Here is a 15,890-nt window from a genome sequence, read left to right as displayed (position 1 = left end):
TCAAAGAACAGAAGTGGCAGAGATGGAAAATCAATTGAGAGAGTGGAGAGAGCTGCTGTGCAAAGGCCAAGAGTGAGACAAGAGTGTGACGGGAGGACAGGCCAGATAAATGTGGGAAAGGAAGTAGGAGGCCTCACAACAGTTTTCAGAGCTCCTCTTCCCTCTCTTCCCCGAAATAATTCAGGGGAATAATTTCACGTTTGCTTCCCATCTTCTCAAAACATTTTTGAGAATTAAGGAAGCAGACAAAGCAAAAAGGGAAAGGTAGCACCACTGCTAAGTGAGCGTGGACAGTCTTCACACATCAAAACGTGTTTCAGTGTGTGTGATGTTTCTTGAAAACTATCGGTAATGCTGCTAGCAGGTCAGCTACCACAGCCAAGGAGATCATTCATGGATAGGGAAAGAAATTCCTATCAGCCCAGTTAGATCTCTGTGTCTTCTGGCCCTCAACGGTGGTATCAGGATGATAGCCTTAATCCCCAGTATTTGGCCCAACCTGAACTTCCAGAATGTGGAAAGAAGGAATGAGCAGGGCCAGTTACAGTAAGCTTGAAGAACATATAAGAAGACAGGGAGAATGAGAAGTATATCATGTAAAGAACAGTAGGGAAGAAGTCACAAGATTGAAGATGAACCAGGGCACTGACACTTCTTAAATTACTTAACCTTTCTGTACTTTATTTTCTGCATCTGGATCTTGGAAAAAACTTAAAAGAAGTAATGTATATAAAATATTGAGCACGCTGCCTGACTAATGGCTCCTACTATGAAGGCCAAAATTTCTCATTTTGCTAGGTCCAGATTATTACTGAAACTTTTCACTCAAGATTAACTAATTGTGTTTCTTTCTCAAAATCATATGTAAATGCTTCCTTGAAAACCTTCAGCTAATGATTCTTTTTGTTCACTCAGAAAACAATATGGATTTAGACTTTCCATATTCCAATTTTTTGATGGTCTTATGGGCTCATAGCATGATATTGACATAGGTTTTTTTTCTTTTACATGGTGAAAAAGAAATTACTTACCCAATAGCTTCAGAATCTAAATGCAAAAAATTAAAAAAGAAAAAACCTATCCTATCCTATAGCAAATCTGAAAATAAATTTAGTCTAAGAGTAACTGTATTGAAAAATGTCTTGGTGTGAATGGTTTGGAAAGTATTGATTTTCTCATTTGATAATTGTTTTGATTACCTAGAGAGAAAATAAATTAATGTTTGCTATTATAAAATTTGCAATTTCATGTATGGTTGAATATTTTTCCCCTTTAAAGTAAATATTAGCTCGGTTTGAAGAGGGAAAATGAAAAATACTTTCACTCAACAATATATAACTAGTGGTCACGTTGCATCATGTATGTATTAATCCAGTCAAAGGTTAAATTGCCTACCAAGACAATGCTAAAAAGTGGATTATCCCAGATATCCCAGTGCAGAAGGTGGTAGAGTCTGGATATGGGACACTTGAAAGGTTGCTGAAAGCAGAGAACCTGGTTAGGGAGTGAGTGATGCTTTGTTAAAGGGTAGTGAAGTATCAGCCATGAAAAACTATGAGCTCCAAGGAAAGGATCTTGCCTTACTGTTTTTGAGACTCCTCTTCTTTAACCCCGCATAGGATATATGATGCACAGACCCTCTATGAAGGCTTGTCCAGCCTCACATTCTGCTTCCACTTCTCAATGTCCTCCATCTTTGGACATTAAATGAGAGTATGACAGTGGAGCTAAACCCTTGATTTTCTTTAGTGGAGTATATCGAATATATGATTTACCTCTCTGGGCTTGTTTTCAGAAGGAACAAAATTCATATTGGCTTTTGAATGAAACATTTTTTTAAGCAAATCAGTTTTATTGATACACATTCATAAAGCATACAACTCATCCAAAGTGTACAAGCAATTGTATTTGATAAAATCACATAGTTGTGCATTCATCATTTCAGTTATTATTAGAGCATTTACATTATTTCTATAATAAAAAACAAAAAACAAACAAGAAAATTCTTCACCTCTCAATCTATGCCTCCCCTGCTGTACATAGATGCTATTTCTGGCTATTCTTGCACTTATTCATTAAGCAGTTTTACTGAGATACATTCATATACCATACGATCTATCAAAAACGTATAATCAATGGCTTTTGATATAATCACAATGGTGTGTATTTGCCATCACAACAAATTTTAGATGAAGGAAACATTTTTAACAGAAATTCTCTTCAAAATTAAAAATCTATATATATATTTGCCATTTGAACTTGTTTTCCCTTCTAGTTAGAAAGTATTGGTAAGCAGACATCCCATGTCTCGCCATGATGACTGAATGATTTTCACAGCCAAATGGAGCGTGTTCAAGGCCTGACCCCACCACTTTTGAGCAAGTCTCTTAATATCTGCATTCCTGTGTTTCCAAATGTCTATATCTAGTAATACCTTCTTCTTGAGGATTAATGGGATATTATAAGTAAGAGCTAAGCAGAGTGCTGCCCAGAGGTGCTGGATAAGTTCCTGAACCCCCCACAAACTTTACATAAATGCACTACCAACCTCATTTTTTTTTACCATGAGTGTTTCCCTCAAACATTTTCTTTAATTCTACTTTTATATATATATATATATATATATATATATATATATATATATATATATATATTTCTTTAATTCTACTTTCTCAAACATTCTTTAATTCTACTATGTCTTTCCTTTGATGATTATACCCTCCCTTTCCTTCCCCAACTTTTGAAAGGAAGTCTATTCTTCCAAGTTCCAGTTCAGATGACACCTCTTATAATCTTCTCCCCCAGGCCCCATTCTAGTTCGCCGACCACCCTCTGTGCTGGAACATGCTTCTCTCATAACGAAAGTACAGTTGAACCATAATTATGTACTTATGCCTGACAGTCTTCAGCACATAGCTTGTTGCCTGGCACATAATAGGCAATCAAAATATCTTTTGTTTGAGCACTTGCAGCGGGTGGATGGATTCGAATACGGATGGGAGAGGGGGACGAATACACGCGTGTGCTGTCGGGGGTGGGGGAGGGCGACCGGCCTGTGAGAATTGTGCTGCTGTCCTGCGGTTCCTTCACTTCGGCCCGAGCTCGGCCTGGTGGTGAGCGAGAAGGATCGCCTCTGCCACAGGTCTCTGGCTTTGGGACGGAGCTCCTCAGGGTACCGGCAGGGGGCGACGTCGCAACGCCGCTGGATGCTCCGCGGGGGACTGCCCTCAACGCCCATCCCCAGGGGCCGCGCAGCGTCGGGGCTCCCAGGGGGCACTGGACGGGCTGTTCCTGCACCCGGGCCAGGAGTCTGAGGGTCCTCCGGGCCTTGGGAAAGAGGCGCTTTCTCATTTGCCTTCACCTCAGTCTCCCGCAAGTATGGGTTAGTTTGCAAGGAGTCAGAGCAACCAGAATGGAAGTCCGGGAGAAAGTATGTGGGGGTGGTACTTTCAAGCCAAGAAGGTGGAGCGAGTGCGCATGGGGATAACTATGACACTCCTTTACCTCTGCCGAAGCTGCCGAAGCTGCGGGGAAAACGCTTATTAGTCTAGTACTTGAAAAACGAAAACCTTCGCGAGTTGCGACAAACAACCTTCCCCGCCTTTGGTTCTCTCCGAGAGGACGCGCGCGCCACAGCGCGAGCAGTCTCGCGCAGCCGCCTTTTCCCAGGCACTGCGGTGGCGCGCTCGCCCGGGGCACGCTCCCCGCGCCGCGCTCCGGGACCGCCCCATTCTCAGCGATTGGCCGCCCGCCTGCCGGGCCGTCCGACTCGGTGGGGCTTGCGCTCGGTGACGCGCACTGGCTCGCGCCGCGCTCCCGGCGGCCCCGAGCAGCCCGTGCGCAGGGGCCGGGCGCACCCAGGTCTCACGGCACCGCCCCCGCGTCTCCTTCGCGCCCCTCCGCACTTCCTGAATTTCGAAAATCGAAACCCGGTTATCCGGAAGCCCGTCTGTTCCCTCTTGCGCGGAAATGGGTTTTCGGAGGTATTAGCCCGCACCGAAGCTTTATTAATGGAGTAAACGGTCTAGCCACAGATAGGCGTACTGTGTAAAAGTGAGGTCGTGGGGAATCCTCCGGAACCGCGTCATTAGGATATAATAAGGCGCTTTATCGACGAGATTTTTAGTTTTCGGAAGTTTCTGCACTTGCGCGATTTTAGTCGTGATCTGGTTTTTGATGGCTACTTACTCATGAGGCATCTTTAAGTGTGTCTTCTCGTGGAGGGGGGAGGGGGGTGTAGGCGTAGGCGACCATACTTAATCAAATATGCAGACGCACAGAACGGAACGGACCTGGCGCTCGGGGCGGGGGGGTCATCGAGCGCACCGCGCAGAGGCACCCGCGGGTTTGCTACGCGGGGAGGCCGGCGGGCGGGGGCGGCGCCCTATGCAGATGAGGAGGGTGTGGCGAGCGCGCAGCGTCTGGGCCCCGGAAGCTCGGAGAAACCCGATATAAAAAAAGTACTGAAGACATTTTCCCCGCACAACTGCTAAAGCTCCAGAGACAGAAGCGTATACCCCGGCGGCGGCAGTAGGAGCCGCACCTCCAATATCACCGCAGCTGGGCGGCAGCAGCGGGAGCAGGGCGGGGTAAAGGGGGCGGGAGTCGCTAGCGCAGCCGGCGGGGGTCTGGAAGGGACCGAGTCGCTCGCCGCGGCCGGGAGCGCACTCACAGCTCCTGGAAGTGTTGCCGCCTCGCGGTTCCGCGCGCTGCGCTCCTGGAAGGGGCGGCCGCCTTCAGGTGACACAGACGGGACTCTCGCTTGCGCTTTCCAGATGCATCAGAGATACTTTTGGTGCGGGGCTGCTCTGCGGGGCGTGGCGCGCGACGCTGGGGTGGTGGGGACCTTGCGAGGGGAAAGGTCTGGGAAGAGTCCCCGGGCCAGGGTTCTATCTGGGGAGGGGGCGCGCTCTTTCCTTCGCTGACCCCTGCTCTCTGTCGCCGCGAGGGCTCACAGCTCTTCTCTCTCTCAGGACTGAGCAGGGCCAAGTGGCGTTCGACGGGCACTTCATGGCGGAGGGCGAAGGGTATTTTGCCATGGCCGAGGACGAGCTGGCCGGGGACCCCTACATCCCGCTGGGCGACGACTTCGGCGGCGGCGGCTTCGGGGAGCACTGCTTGGACTATTGCGAAAGCCCCACGGCGCACTGCAACGTGCTGAACTGGGAGCAAGTGCAGCGGCTGGACGGCATCCTGAGCGAGACCATCCCGATCCACGGGCGCGGCAACTTCCCCACGCTCGAGCTACAGCCGAGCCTGATCGTGAAGGTGGTGCGGCGACGCCTGGCCGAGAAGCGCATCGGCGTCCGCGACGTGCGCCTCAACGGCTCGGCCGCCAGCCACGTCCTGCACCAGGACAGCGGCCTGGGCTACAAGGACCTGGACCTCATCTTCTGCGCCGACCTGCGTGGGGAAGAGGAGTTTCAGACTGTGAAGGACGTCGTGCTGGACTGCCTGTTGGACTTCTTACCCGAAGGGGTGAATAAAGAGAAGATCACAGCACTCACGCTTAAGGTAAAGCAGCCGGAGAGGGGCGAGGGTCGTGAGCTGGGCCGGGCGGGGCCTGGAGAGCGGTGGGCAGAGGTTAGAGGGGCTTCCGTTGGACGCCAGCATCTACGGCCGTGACGGGCTTGGGCGAGCTTGTTTGTTTTATTTATATATTTCTTAAGGGCAGATTGAGGTGCGTGGACGACGTTGAGTGTTTTAGTTGACTTGACGTTTCAGCGCCGCAACTCTTCTCCCGCTTCCTCCTCTGCCCTCCCTTCTCTTCCTCCTCGTTCTGTTTTAACCCTTGGCTTGCCTTGCCTTGCTTGTGTCCTGTTGGGGTGGATTCTGATAACGCAGAGGAATGAAGTGAAGCAAATAATTATTTTGAGACATTGTATGATCTAGCCTTTGGGAAAATAGCCTGAAGCAGACCTGAGCCAGTGAGTCTATTATTGTATTGGAAAATTTGAATACATTTCACAGCTGCGTTCAGCTGACTCTGTAGGTTACGATTTAGTGGTTCCTGGGTTTGGTTCAAGGAGGAAAGATATGGCATTTTCCTGCTTTGGTTCAAGGTGCGTCTTGTATAGTTGCTAAAAATTGCTGCCCAGAATGTCATAATTAAGTTTGTATTTGCTTGTAACTGCAGAGAATCCCTGAAACCTCACACAAGATACTGCTGACAGTGTCGTTGCCTCAGAGATTGAGAAACTGGGTGCTAGGGACTAACTTTTCACCGTATGTCGTATGTCTTTTGAACAGTGTGTGAATATTGTGCCTAAAAGACCATTTTCAAAAAATAACCTTTAAAAAACCAGACATGACAACAGAACCTGTTAGTACTGTGCTCCAGCTGCCAAAAGCCTCAAACTGTTTATTACTTCTACTCTTTCCCAGACAGTAAACCTACTGGTTAAATGTATTTTGTTTGTTTTCTGTTTTCAGAAGACTATTTTAAGCCTGTAGGTAGAGCTTTGCTGAAACTTGACATAACAAAAGGGAAAGAGCAAAATAATTCTCAGCTGTGAGGAGGATGTATTTATTTATTCCAGTTATGCTCATCTTCTTGTTTTATCTTTTACATTGTAGGAAGCTTATGTGCAGAAAATGGTTAAAGTGTGCAATGACTCTGACCGGTGGAGTCTTATCTCCCTGTCAAACAACAGTGGCAAAAATGTGGAACTGAAATTTGTGGATTCCCTTCGGAGGCAGTTTGAATTCAGTGTAGATTCTTTTCAAATCAAATTAGACTCTCTTCTCCTCTTTTATGAATGTTCAGAGAACCCAATGACTGAAACATTTCACCCTACTATAATTGGTGAGAGTGTCTACGGTGATTTCCATGAAGCCTTTGATCATCTTTGTAACAAGATCATTGCCACCAGAAACCCAGAGGAAATCAGAGGAGGTGGCCTGCTTAAGTACTGTAACCTCTTAGTGAGGGGCTTTAGGCCTGCCTCTGATGAGATCAAGACCCTTCAGAGGTATATGTGTTCCAGGTTTTTCATCGACTTCTCAGACATTGGAGAGCAGCAGAGAAAACTGGAGTCCTACTTGCAGAACCACTTCGTGGGCTTGGAAGACCGCAAGTATGACTATCTCATGACCCTTCATGGAGTGGTGAATGAGAGTACGGTGTGCCTGATGGGACATGAAAGAAGACAGACTTTAAACCTTATCACAATGCTGGCCATCCGGGTGCTAGCTGACCAAAATGTCATCCCTAACGTGGCCAATGTCACTTGCTATTACCAACCGGCCCCCTATGTAGCAGATGCCAACTTTAGCAATTACTACATTGCACAGGTTCAGCCAGTATTCACATGCCAGCAACAGACATACTCTACTTGGCTACCCTGCAATTAAGGATCATTTAAAAAATGTCCTGTGGGGACGCTATTTCAGACAAGATAGGGGAAAAAAAAGAGTGACCCAGCTCTGATTAAGGGTGTATTTTGTGCAATGATGGTCTGCTCCTGGTTTTAAGCCTGGCAAAGATTGTCGATCTTTTAATAAGTCTGGGAGCACGATCTAGCAATGACCCCTCCTGCCCAAACCTCCCACTTCATCCTCCTACCCAATTGGATTCTATCCTGGAACAAAAGAGAACTGTCATTTAAAACAACCAAGTTCTCCTTTAAGATAACAAGGAAAAAAAGTGCTTGATGACAATATGGGTTTGCAGTACTTGCTCCCATAGCTTTGCCATAGGAAAAGAAAATTGGGAGTTTTCTTTTAAGATGGAATTTACAAAAGGGAAACACAGGAAAAAAAAAAAGTTCTCCAATTTATCAGTTCAGGAGTTCAGAGAATAACAATACAGGGAGAAGGGGATCTCCAACATTTGGGATCACTAACTGGGGCTTGTAGCAAGTGCTTTCTGTGGAACGATCCTATTGCGCTAACAGAAACAGCTTGCTATGAATGAACAGTGTAGTAGGCTGGTGCAGTTCTCATAACAAACAGCAGAACATATGATAACAAAATCCACTATTTCCAGCTGCGTGCATAGCTCGCATTTTTAAAATGGAAAATGCAGGCAAAATCAGCTGTAGCAAAGAAAGTGTGCTCAAGGACCAAAGATTTGATAAAAATACCCAAGTAGAAGAGATTTAATAGGATATATAGAGTTACTATATTTGTTATACACCAGTGTACATCAAAGTGCCTGTTGCCTTCTGAGAATTTGAAGTGGGAAAATTATTTTATGGTTTAATGATTTTTATTTTATCAGGGACTCGAAGAAAATAGAACAACACATAAGCTCGTGAATGGTGGAAGAAATGCCCTATTTTTTCTTGGCAAATACTTGTATAAAGTTAACATTACTGGTGTGATATAGGTACACGTGTGTGTGTGTGTATATTGTGTGTGTATATATATGTATTTATGATATGTATATATACACACAATACATTGACCGTATTCTAAAATAATGTAGCAAATAGGAAATGTTTAAATACTGTGCTTTTGTTTTCAACAGGATGACATGAGACGTGGGCATATTGCAGTGATGAATTAAAACCCACATCCAAAAAAAATAAAGCAAATGAAGGAGGGAAACAAATAATATATTTGATAGGAAGAGCTGAGATTATACATTTTTAGTGATTTTATTTCCTCTTTTTGTGAGCCATAGAATTCCACAAATGGGAGAATATTTGTTTGACAGAGCACTGGGTGTTTTATATATAGTGAACTGCAGTTTTGACAGTTTGAACCCTTTTTTTTTTTTTTTAAATACTTACCTCTATGGTGTATAATCCAGTGGATCATGGGTCAATAATGGGCTATCCCTGAGTGCTAAAAAAGTTTTTGTCTGATGATCTGAACACTACTTGTTAATATTTAAATGAGTTTTTTATTGAATGCTTTCTGCATTCCAGGACCACTAGAATTTAGTAAATGTGAAATTACCCTTTTTCAAGAGTATTTGCACAATTGCTTAAAATTTATATATTAAATATATATTATATATAAAATTTTATAAATTCATGTCAATATGAAATATTTTTGATCTGGTTATCACACTGCATTTAAGTATTTAGTACTGTACTTAAATCACTTTGCATTAAAACAAGTCCAACTTTATTTTCTTTTTCCCAAGAGATCAGTTGTACCTTTGTGAAACTAACTGGGCACAAATGTGTATTTGTGAAGTGACAGCTAATCCTAAAACAATACCTTCTCCCAGTGCTTAATTCCTTTGACACTGGTCCCTGAAAATGCACTTGTTAAAAAGAAAAGTTACCTATAAAAACCTTCCTTTTGTATGGTGGAGCAATCACACACTCTCCCCCAATCCTAGTAGATGACTGCTTACTCGAATTTCTCTAAAGGCCCAACCTGACCCTTACTATCAAAGAGAGATGGGGAAGGAGAGTAGCATTATCCTACTGGCAGTATGATTTGTTTGTTAATTGGGCATCACATCATGCTAGGTTCATCTTTCTGGACTACCTTTTGTGCCTCTTTCAATTTGGAGCTTCATGATGGGTTTCCTGTATAACAGCTTCCCTGTGAATTCTGTCAGCGCTGTAAAAGCTATGGCACTGCCACTCACTGTTTCCTAGGGAGCTCTCCCTACTCCCAGGTGGCTCAGTCTCCCTCACTCCAGCCCTGGGCTTGAAAAATTGTGAATTCCCAGGAAACTTTCAATTTGCAAATTAAGCCTGACGCTCACCTGTCAGAAACAATGCTTTCTTAGCTGTTTAGAAGTTTTTCAAAAGAAAACTAAGGAAAGGCCCAGGAACACAGGAGCAGGTGGTGATCTGGTTTCTTCCTTCTCATCCTAACCTTAATAAATTAGTTGTCCACTAAAAAAGAGGCTGGAGGTCTCTAGAGCTCTGCCATAGCAAACAACCTGCTGTTAATTTATGCCACAGATTTTTGTTTGGAGGAGTCTTACTTTAAAATATATTTTTCATTCATTTTCTCAAATATTTATGTTCTTTTCTTGCTTATTCCAGGGTTGGTAGCATAGTTCCAAGTGCCAGCACCTGGCATTTGGATTGAACAGGCTGTACTCCAGAGTAACTTTCAGCATTTACTTTAAGACTTATATAATTTATTTCTCTTTTGTACGTACTATAGTCTTGTGCATATGTAGTTGAACAAACAGTGGAGCATATATATGTCTTTTTTTTTTTTGTGGATATGTGGCCTAAATATTTGAATGTCTGGTGAGAGAGCCATGTGTAGAGGTCAGAGAGGACACTCTCAACTCCTGGTTAGTGCCTGTGATTTGTTTGCTTTTGTGTTTATCTGGCCTACTGTGCTGTTACTTTAAAATGGGAAGAAATTTTATCTTCTGGAGGCTCTTCTCACCTGTCCAGTCTGTCATGTCAGAGTACACTTAACCTGTGACAGTGCCCTTTTAAAAAGTTTACTTCATTTGCAGTATATCCAGCTGCCTCAAGAATTGCGTACATCAAGAAGGACTTTTCAATTCTAGAAATGGGATGAAGTATCTGCTCACTTTGTTTGGTACTGGGTGAACTATTTTTACATGGCTCCAAAAAATGGAAGGATGGAAGGAATATCTGTAATCCAAGACAAGAAGGAAATGAAAAGTGAACATATACTGTTTTTATCACCCCTTTCTGTTTGTTTATTGTTGGTTGCTTTACTGTGCATAAAGTTGCTTTCATTGCAATGCTTGTTAAATGAATATTGTGAACTGTTTTGTAAATGAAATGTATTATGTTGAAAGCTGTCAGCAGTTCAAAAATAAGCTTTTCTGTTATTGTTGAAGATGAAGTATGTTAGATGAAACCAAAAAAATTAATTTCATATATAGCACCTATTTGAATATAATCTTTCCTAAAGATTTCTTTTAGCATAGCCTTTTCAGTGCTAGAAAAAAGTCTATGTAATATTTTATTGTATTAATGGCTTGCTAACAAAGTAAATGGTAAAAATACAAAGTCTGAAGATGTTAAGGTAACTTGGCGAGACTTGCTGTGAAGTATTGCAGACTGGAGGAGGCTGTGCCCGCTGGCTGTCTTTCCCTCCAACCTCTCTACAACCATTGCCTGTTCTGAGGCATCCTGTTGCAGCAAGTTGCACTTTGGGTCACTCTTTTGGTATATTATGACTATAGGCTGTGTCACAGGCAGAAAAGGAGTTGATGGAAAACAGACTCTTAAAAAACTGACATGTTTGAATCAGTGCTAGAGAGAACAGATTGTGAATTTTTGTTTACAGCATCCAATATTTGGATTTTTTTTTTGTAAATAAAAGAAGTTATTTTTTTCTATTGATTTGTGCCTGCTGTCTTTCATGTCTGTGCTTGCTAAGGACTGCTTCCTCTGAATCCTAATCAACGTCTGTTAGAAAAAGTTCAAGGTAGCATTTGGAGAAGACCAACCTTCTGCAGCTTTCCAGTTGAGCACAATAAATTAAAACATTCACCTTTCAGCCACCCCATCTCTGACGGGCTCAGTTAGCTCCAAAAGAATATAGGTGATAGACGCCAAAAAATCTTGTTTGCTTATTAACTTAGTTGTGTTAAATGACCCAGATATCAGAGCTGTTTTCAAGTATTGGTAGAGACTCATGGTTCTAGACTCCACTGCTCTGTGGCTCTGAGTGGACCTCAGTTTTCAGTAGTAACCCAAGTGATATGCTCCAGTCATTAGTGGTTATGTATGTATGTGTGTGTGCATTTGTGTGTCTGAGGATCTGTGGTGTTAGAGTGTTTAAGTTGGGGTGAGGAAAATAAATTTGGGACACCAGATATTGGGAGGGTAAATGAGAAGAAGGACAATGGTAGGATCTAAGATCTTAACTGTGTGCCCTGGGTGCTAAGAAATCGCCCTTGGCCAGCATTTAATGTCATCTCACCTATTTAAAGTTGCCAGAGGTCATACATTAATTACTCATAAAATTAATTAAAATTTTGCTTTGTGTAAATTTGGAGAGTCTCAATAGTGGTATGAGAATTTGGGAAGCCTAGGATGTACTTGTGCCTTTTATAGCAATTTAGAGTCCTGATGCATGCTTGAAAGTACTTATGAAAGAGATATTTCTGGTATTAAAAGCCAGCTTTCCTCAACATCAATTCATAAAAATACAAGGTGGTTATTTGGTTTGATAATGGTGTTTGTGTGTCATTCTTATCTTCCTTTGTTGCAACCTCTTCATCCTTTTATGACCAGCCCTTTACATGTCTGTGGTGATCACGTAATTCTTCTTATACAGTATATATTAAGCTCCTCTAGACCCTTCCATTTCTAGTCACATTACCACGCTACACCCAGCTAAGACTGGGGAGAGGTAACCCATGCTTCCTTTCCTTAGGAACCTCATTCCCTAAGCACAAGAGAAAGAAAAGACAAGGTGTTGCCATCCAAGAAAGCAAAAATAATGAAATTAAACTCAGTCTAAGTGTGTAGCAGAATAAAAACTATTAAAATCATGTGCATCTGCAATTGAACTCTAATGTCTTCCTCAGAAGTAAGTTTGAAATAAACTACATAGCCATCTTTTAGACTAATGGCAAATATATTCAAGCAGGGAGAGGGGAAGAGAAATAATTTAAAAATGATAGTTGCTTTCACCAAGGGCCCAGACCTTGGCTTCTGATGCCATTTTCCAATAACAGGAACCACAGCATGTAGGAGACATGGCTGAACATGGGGGTGGGGCAGGAAATATACAAGATGAATTTGGAGCATCTTGTAGTTCAGGAAAGCAAGGAAGTGCACAAAAAAAACCACATCCACAGTGATGTGTGTATGTCAAAGTCACACAGGAGCCAACTGAAAGAGCTCCTGATGGTCAAAACTGGGACAATTTGAACAACAAAGTAGCATGGAATTATAACCCAGCATATTAAAACAAATATCCACAAGTCTATACTGATATAAATAAATGATTGAATGCATACATAAATGGAGGTGAAGAGACATTTCCTGTGCAGAAGAATTCCAAATGATTTTTGTAGACTCTCTGCCCTCAAGGAGGTGAAACCTAAGTGAGGGCTGTACAGTGACTTCCTTCCAAAGATGACAGCAAGGAGAGGAGAATAAAGAATAACACTACAGTGGAGAAACCTGTCAAACACCACCTCAGTCAGGTGATGAAGGGCAACATCAATAGTGGTAAGTCATCCTGATGGCATTGATGAGAAGGGCATTTACCTCTGTGGGCTCCTTCCCCAAAATCCCTACAGTCTAGTCATGAGAAAACATCAGGCACATGCAAACTGAGGGAGCTCCTATGAAATACCTGCCCAGTATTCAAAACTGTCAGTGGCATCAGAAACAAGGAAAATCTGAGAAATTCATAGCCCAGAGAAGCCTAAGGAAACATGACAACTAAATATAATGTGATATCCTGGATGGAATCCTGAAACAGAAAAGGACATTAGGTAAAATCTAAGACTATCTGACTAAAGTATAGACTTTATTTAATATTAATGTTTTAATATCAGTTCATTAGTTGTGGCCAATGAACCATACCAATGTAAGATGTTAGCAATAGGGGAAACTGGGTGGTGGGGTACTTGGGAACTTGGGACAATCTTCACAGTTTTTCTGAAAATCTAATGCTATTCTTGAATGAGTTTATTTAAAAAATGAAGACCCAGTTACTCTTCCCTGCTATTTCTAGGGAAATGACTCCATTTGGAAAAAAATAATAATGAAAACATTAGATTTCCAAATGTCTTCTGCACTCTAATGTTTTAAGAGATCATATGAAGGAATGAAAATGAAATGATTTATATGTTTCATTTAAAAGTTTTAGAGACACTCTTACCTACAAGTTTTAGGGAAAAGGAAGAGGTTTAGGAGAATTGAATTCTATAGGCAGTGCTTTCCTGTAGAATAGTAAGAGAAATTAATAATATTTCAGACATACAAACAAGACAGTTCTTTACCTCTCAGTCTCTCTCTGTTTTTCTGCTATATATAGCTGCTGGGGAAACAGAGAAAGATTGAGACATGAAGAATTGTCTTGTTTTGTTGTTTATTATTTTTTGAAATAATAAAAATGTTCTAATAATGATTGAACTGATGAATACACAACTGTGTAATTATGCCAAATATTATTGATTGCATACTGGATGAATTGTATGCTTTGTTACTATGTATCAATGAAATTGATTTGTTTAATAAATAATACTTCACAGGTTTAAGAAAGAGGAATCCTAAGTGTAACCACAAATTATTGTATAGATATTTATAAAAACGAAGTGCTAAAATGAGCCAGAGGCTAAACTTCCATGTCCAAGTATAAAGAAAACCCTGAAAAGTTGTTTAGGAATTTTTTTGTGTATGAGGGTGTAGTGATTTCTTTTTTTTTTTTTTTTTAATACTAAGAGCCTAATATTTAATGGAGTGTTGCATTAAATTATTTAATGTAAATAACCACTCCATAATTTGTCAGCTTATGGTTTAGCATATCAGGCTTCCCTAAAGTGCAGTACCACCTGTACTTATATTTACTTTCTCACCAAAATAGTGACATTTGAAATAGGTTAAAAAAACAATATAGTTTTACAAAGTAGAGTCCCATAGTAATTTTTATTTTTGCTTTAAAAAATTTTTCCCCTAAGTAATTTTTGAAAGCAAAAATTTCAGCTCAGCAGTTTATGAAGTTAGGACAAGGGTCATGCTTTAATGCTTAGGGACACAGAGGACCCTGAAACTGCAAGAATTTATGAGTTTAGGGCTGTTTTCTAATCTTAATAGTGGAAAGTTTCCTTCAGGATCCCTTTAAGCAACTATTGATTTTCTAGAACAGTGTGTACTCATCAGAATACCAAGATTTTGTGGCATCATTAGAAAATGGCTAAAATCCCATTCTTTTATTTCTTCTTCTTTTAGCAAAAATCAACATAATGGGTTCCCTAGTCTCTATGGATAATACCACTCTACGCATTAATCTTGAATTATATATGCTCTAAAGTTTCTTCCTCTATAACTCTTCAAAGAAGGTCAAGAAGATGATGATTTCTTCCTCCACTGCCTCATTTCTATGTGAACTGATTTAGGCTACCTACACTATCCCTCTTCCCCTGCATCTTGATAACCACTATCATCTACTGTCTCTCCTATATTCCACCCCCCACCTCCCATTCGTTGATCCACAGTGTCTAACTCTTAATTTCTAATACCTTTGTTCTGTTTTCTGTCTGTTATCCACTCTTGAAACTATTACCTTTCTTTTCTTTTTCCTTCTCTCATGAAAACAATAGCTTTGTAGTTCATACCATATTCCGCCTATATTCAGTCATCTACTTCATAAAAGATACTCTACCTACAGCTATAACTCTATACAATCTACATGAATCTAACCTCCATCCTCCCAGATCTCATATTCTTGCTTTGTTAACATACATTACCAATACCACTTTACACTTTACCCTTGCTGACACAAAAGAAGATGATGATTTCTATGTTTTTCTTCATTTTAATAGGGAGTGGCTAAAAAAAAAAACTATTAAATATTTGTAGTTTAGAGTTCATTCATCAGAGAAAAGAAGACAAACAGATTCAATTAGGTTTGAAGCCAAATAGCTGAAATAGGTTTTCCAGATTTAGTAAGAAAAAAAATTACCAATTAAATTTTAAATTCAAATTTCAGAAAAGCATATTTTTTTAGTATAAGTATGCCCCAAGCAATATTTGGGGATGTACCCATGACAAAAAATTACCTATATCTGTATTTATCTGAGGTTCAAATTTAACTGGGAGTCTTGTATTTTACCCGGCAAAGCTAGAAGGGATAGAATTACAAAACAAGTCTGAAAAAGTTTCCTACTACTGAATAAAGAATGCTTTATAACATGTTAATACTTAACTTTTAGATATCGTTAAACACTGCATTGACAGAGAGTACCCATAACGACAAACCCTTTGAAACATGCCTCATTCATTAGATATTTGCTGAACGCC

At 41.3% G+C, this 15,890-nt stretch overlaps 1 protein-coding gene across 2 annotated transcripts; it reads left to right on the top strand.

Annotated features, from left to right (window-relative positions):
* Positions 1 to 4,423: 4,423 nt before the first annotated feature.
* TENT5A (terminal nucleotidyltransferase 5A) lies at positions 4,424 to 11,249 on the top strand. 2 transcript variants are annotated; one of them, XM_023592527.3, is made up of 3 exons: positions 4,424 to 4,795; positions 4,974 to 5,514; positions 6,577 to 11,249. In XM_023592527.3, the coding sequence occupies exons 1-3, from the start codon at positions 4,776 to 4,778 to the stop codon at positions 7,351 to 7,353; spliced, it is 1,338 nt and encodes a 445-aa protein (XP_023448295.1). In that variant the 5' UTR covers positions 4,424 to 4,775; the 3' UTR covers positions 7,354 to 11,249. The 2 variants fall into 2 exon arrangements, with proteins under 2 accessions (XP_023448295.1, XP_004471366.1); XM_004471309.5 differs by having other exon boundaries at positions 4,425 to 4,740.
* Positions 11,250 to 15,890: the final 4,641 nt, after the last annotated feature.

Source organism: Dasypus novemcinctus, chromosome 11 (assembly GCF_030445035.2).
Source record: "Dasypus novemcinctus isolate mDasNov1 chromosome 11, mDasNov1.1.hap2, whole genome shotgun sequence".
Classification (NCBI taxonomy): Eukaryota; Metazoa; Chordata; class Mammalia; order Cingulata; family Dasypodidae; genus Dasypus; species Dasypus novemcinctus.
Note: the sequence above shows the minus strand (reverse complement) of the source record. Positions and strands in the feature narration are given on the sequence as shown.

Excerpts from the sequence above, each read along its gene's own strand:
- TENT5A (XM_023592527.3), top strand. The coding sequence starts at position 4,776 with ATGCATCAGAGATACTTTTG. Across the intron at positions 4,796-4,973 it reads ATGCATCAGAGATACTTTTG|GACTGAGCAGGGCCAAGTGG; the intron begins GTGCGGGGCTGC and ends TCTCTCTCTCAG. Across the intron at positions 5,515-6,576 it reads TCACAGCACTCACGCTTAAG|GAAGCTTATGTGCAGAAAAT; the intron begins GTAAAGCAGCCG and ends TTTACATTGTAG.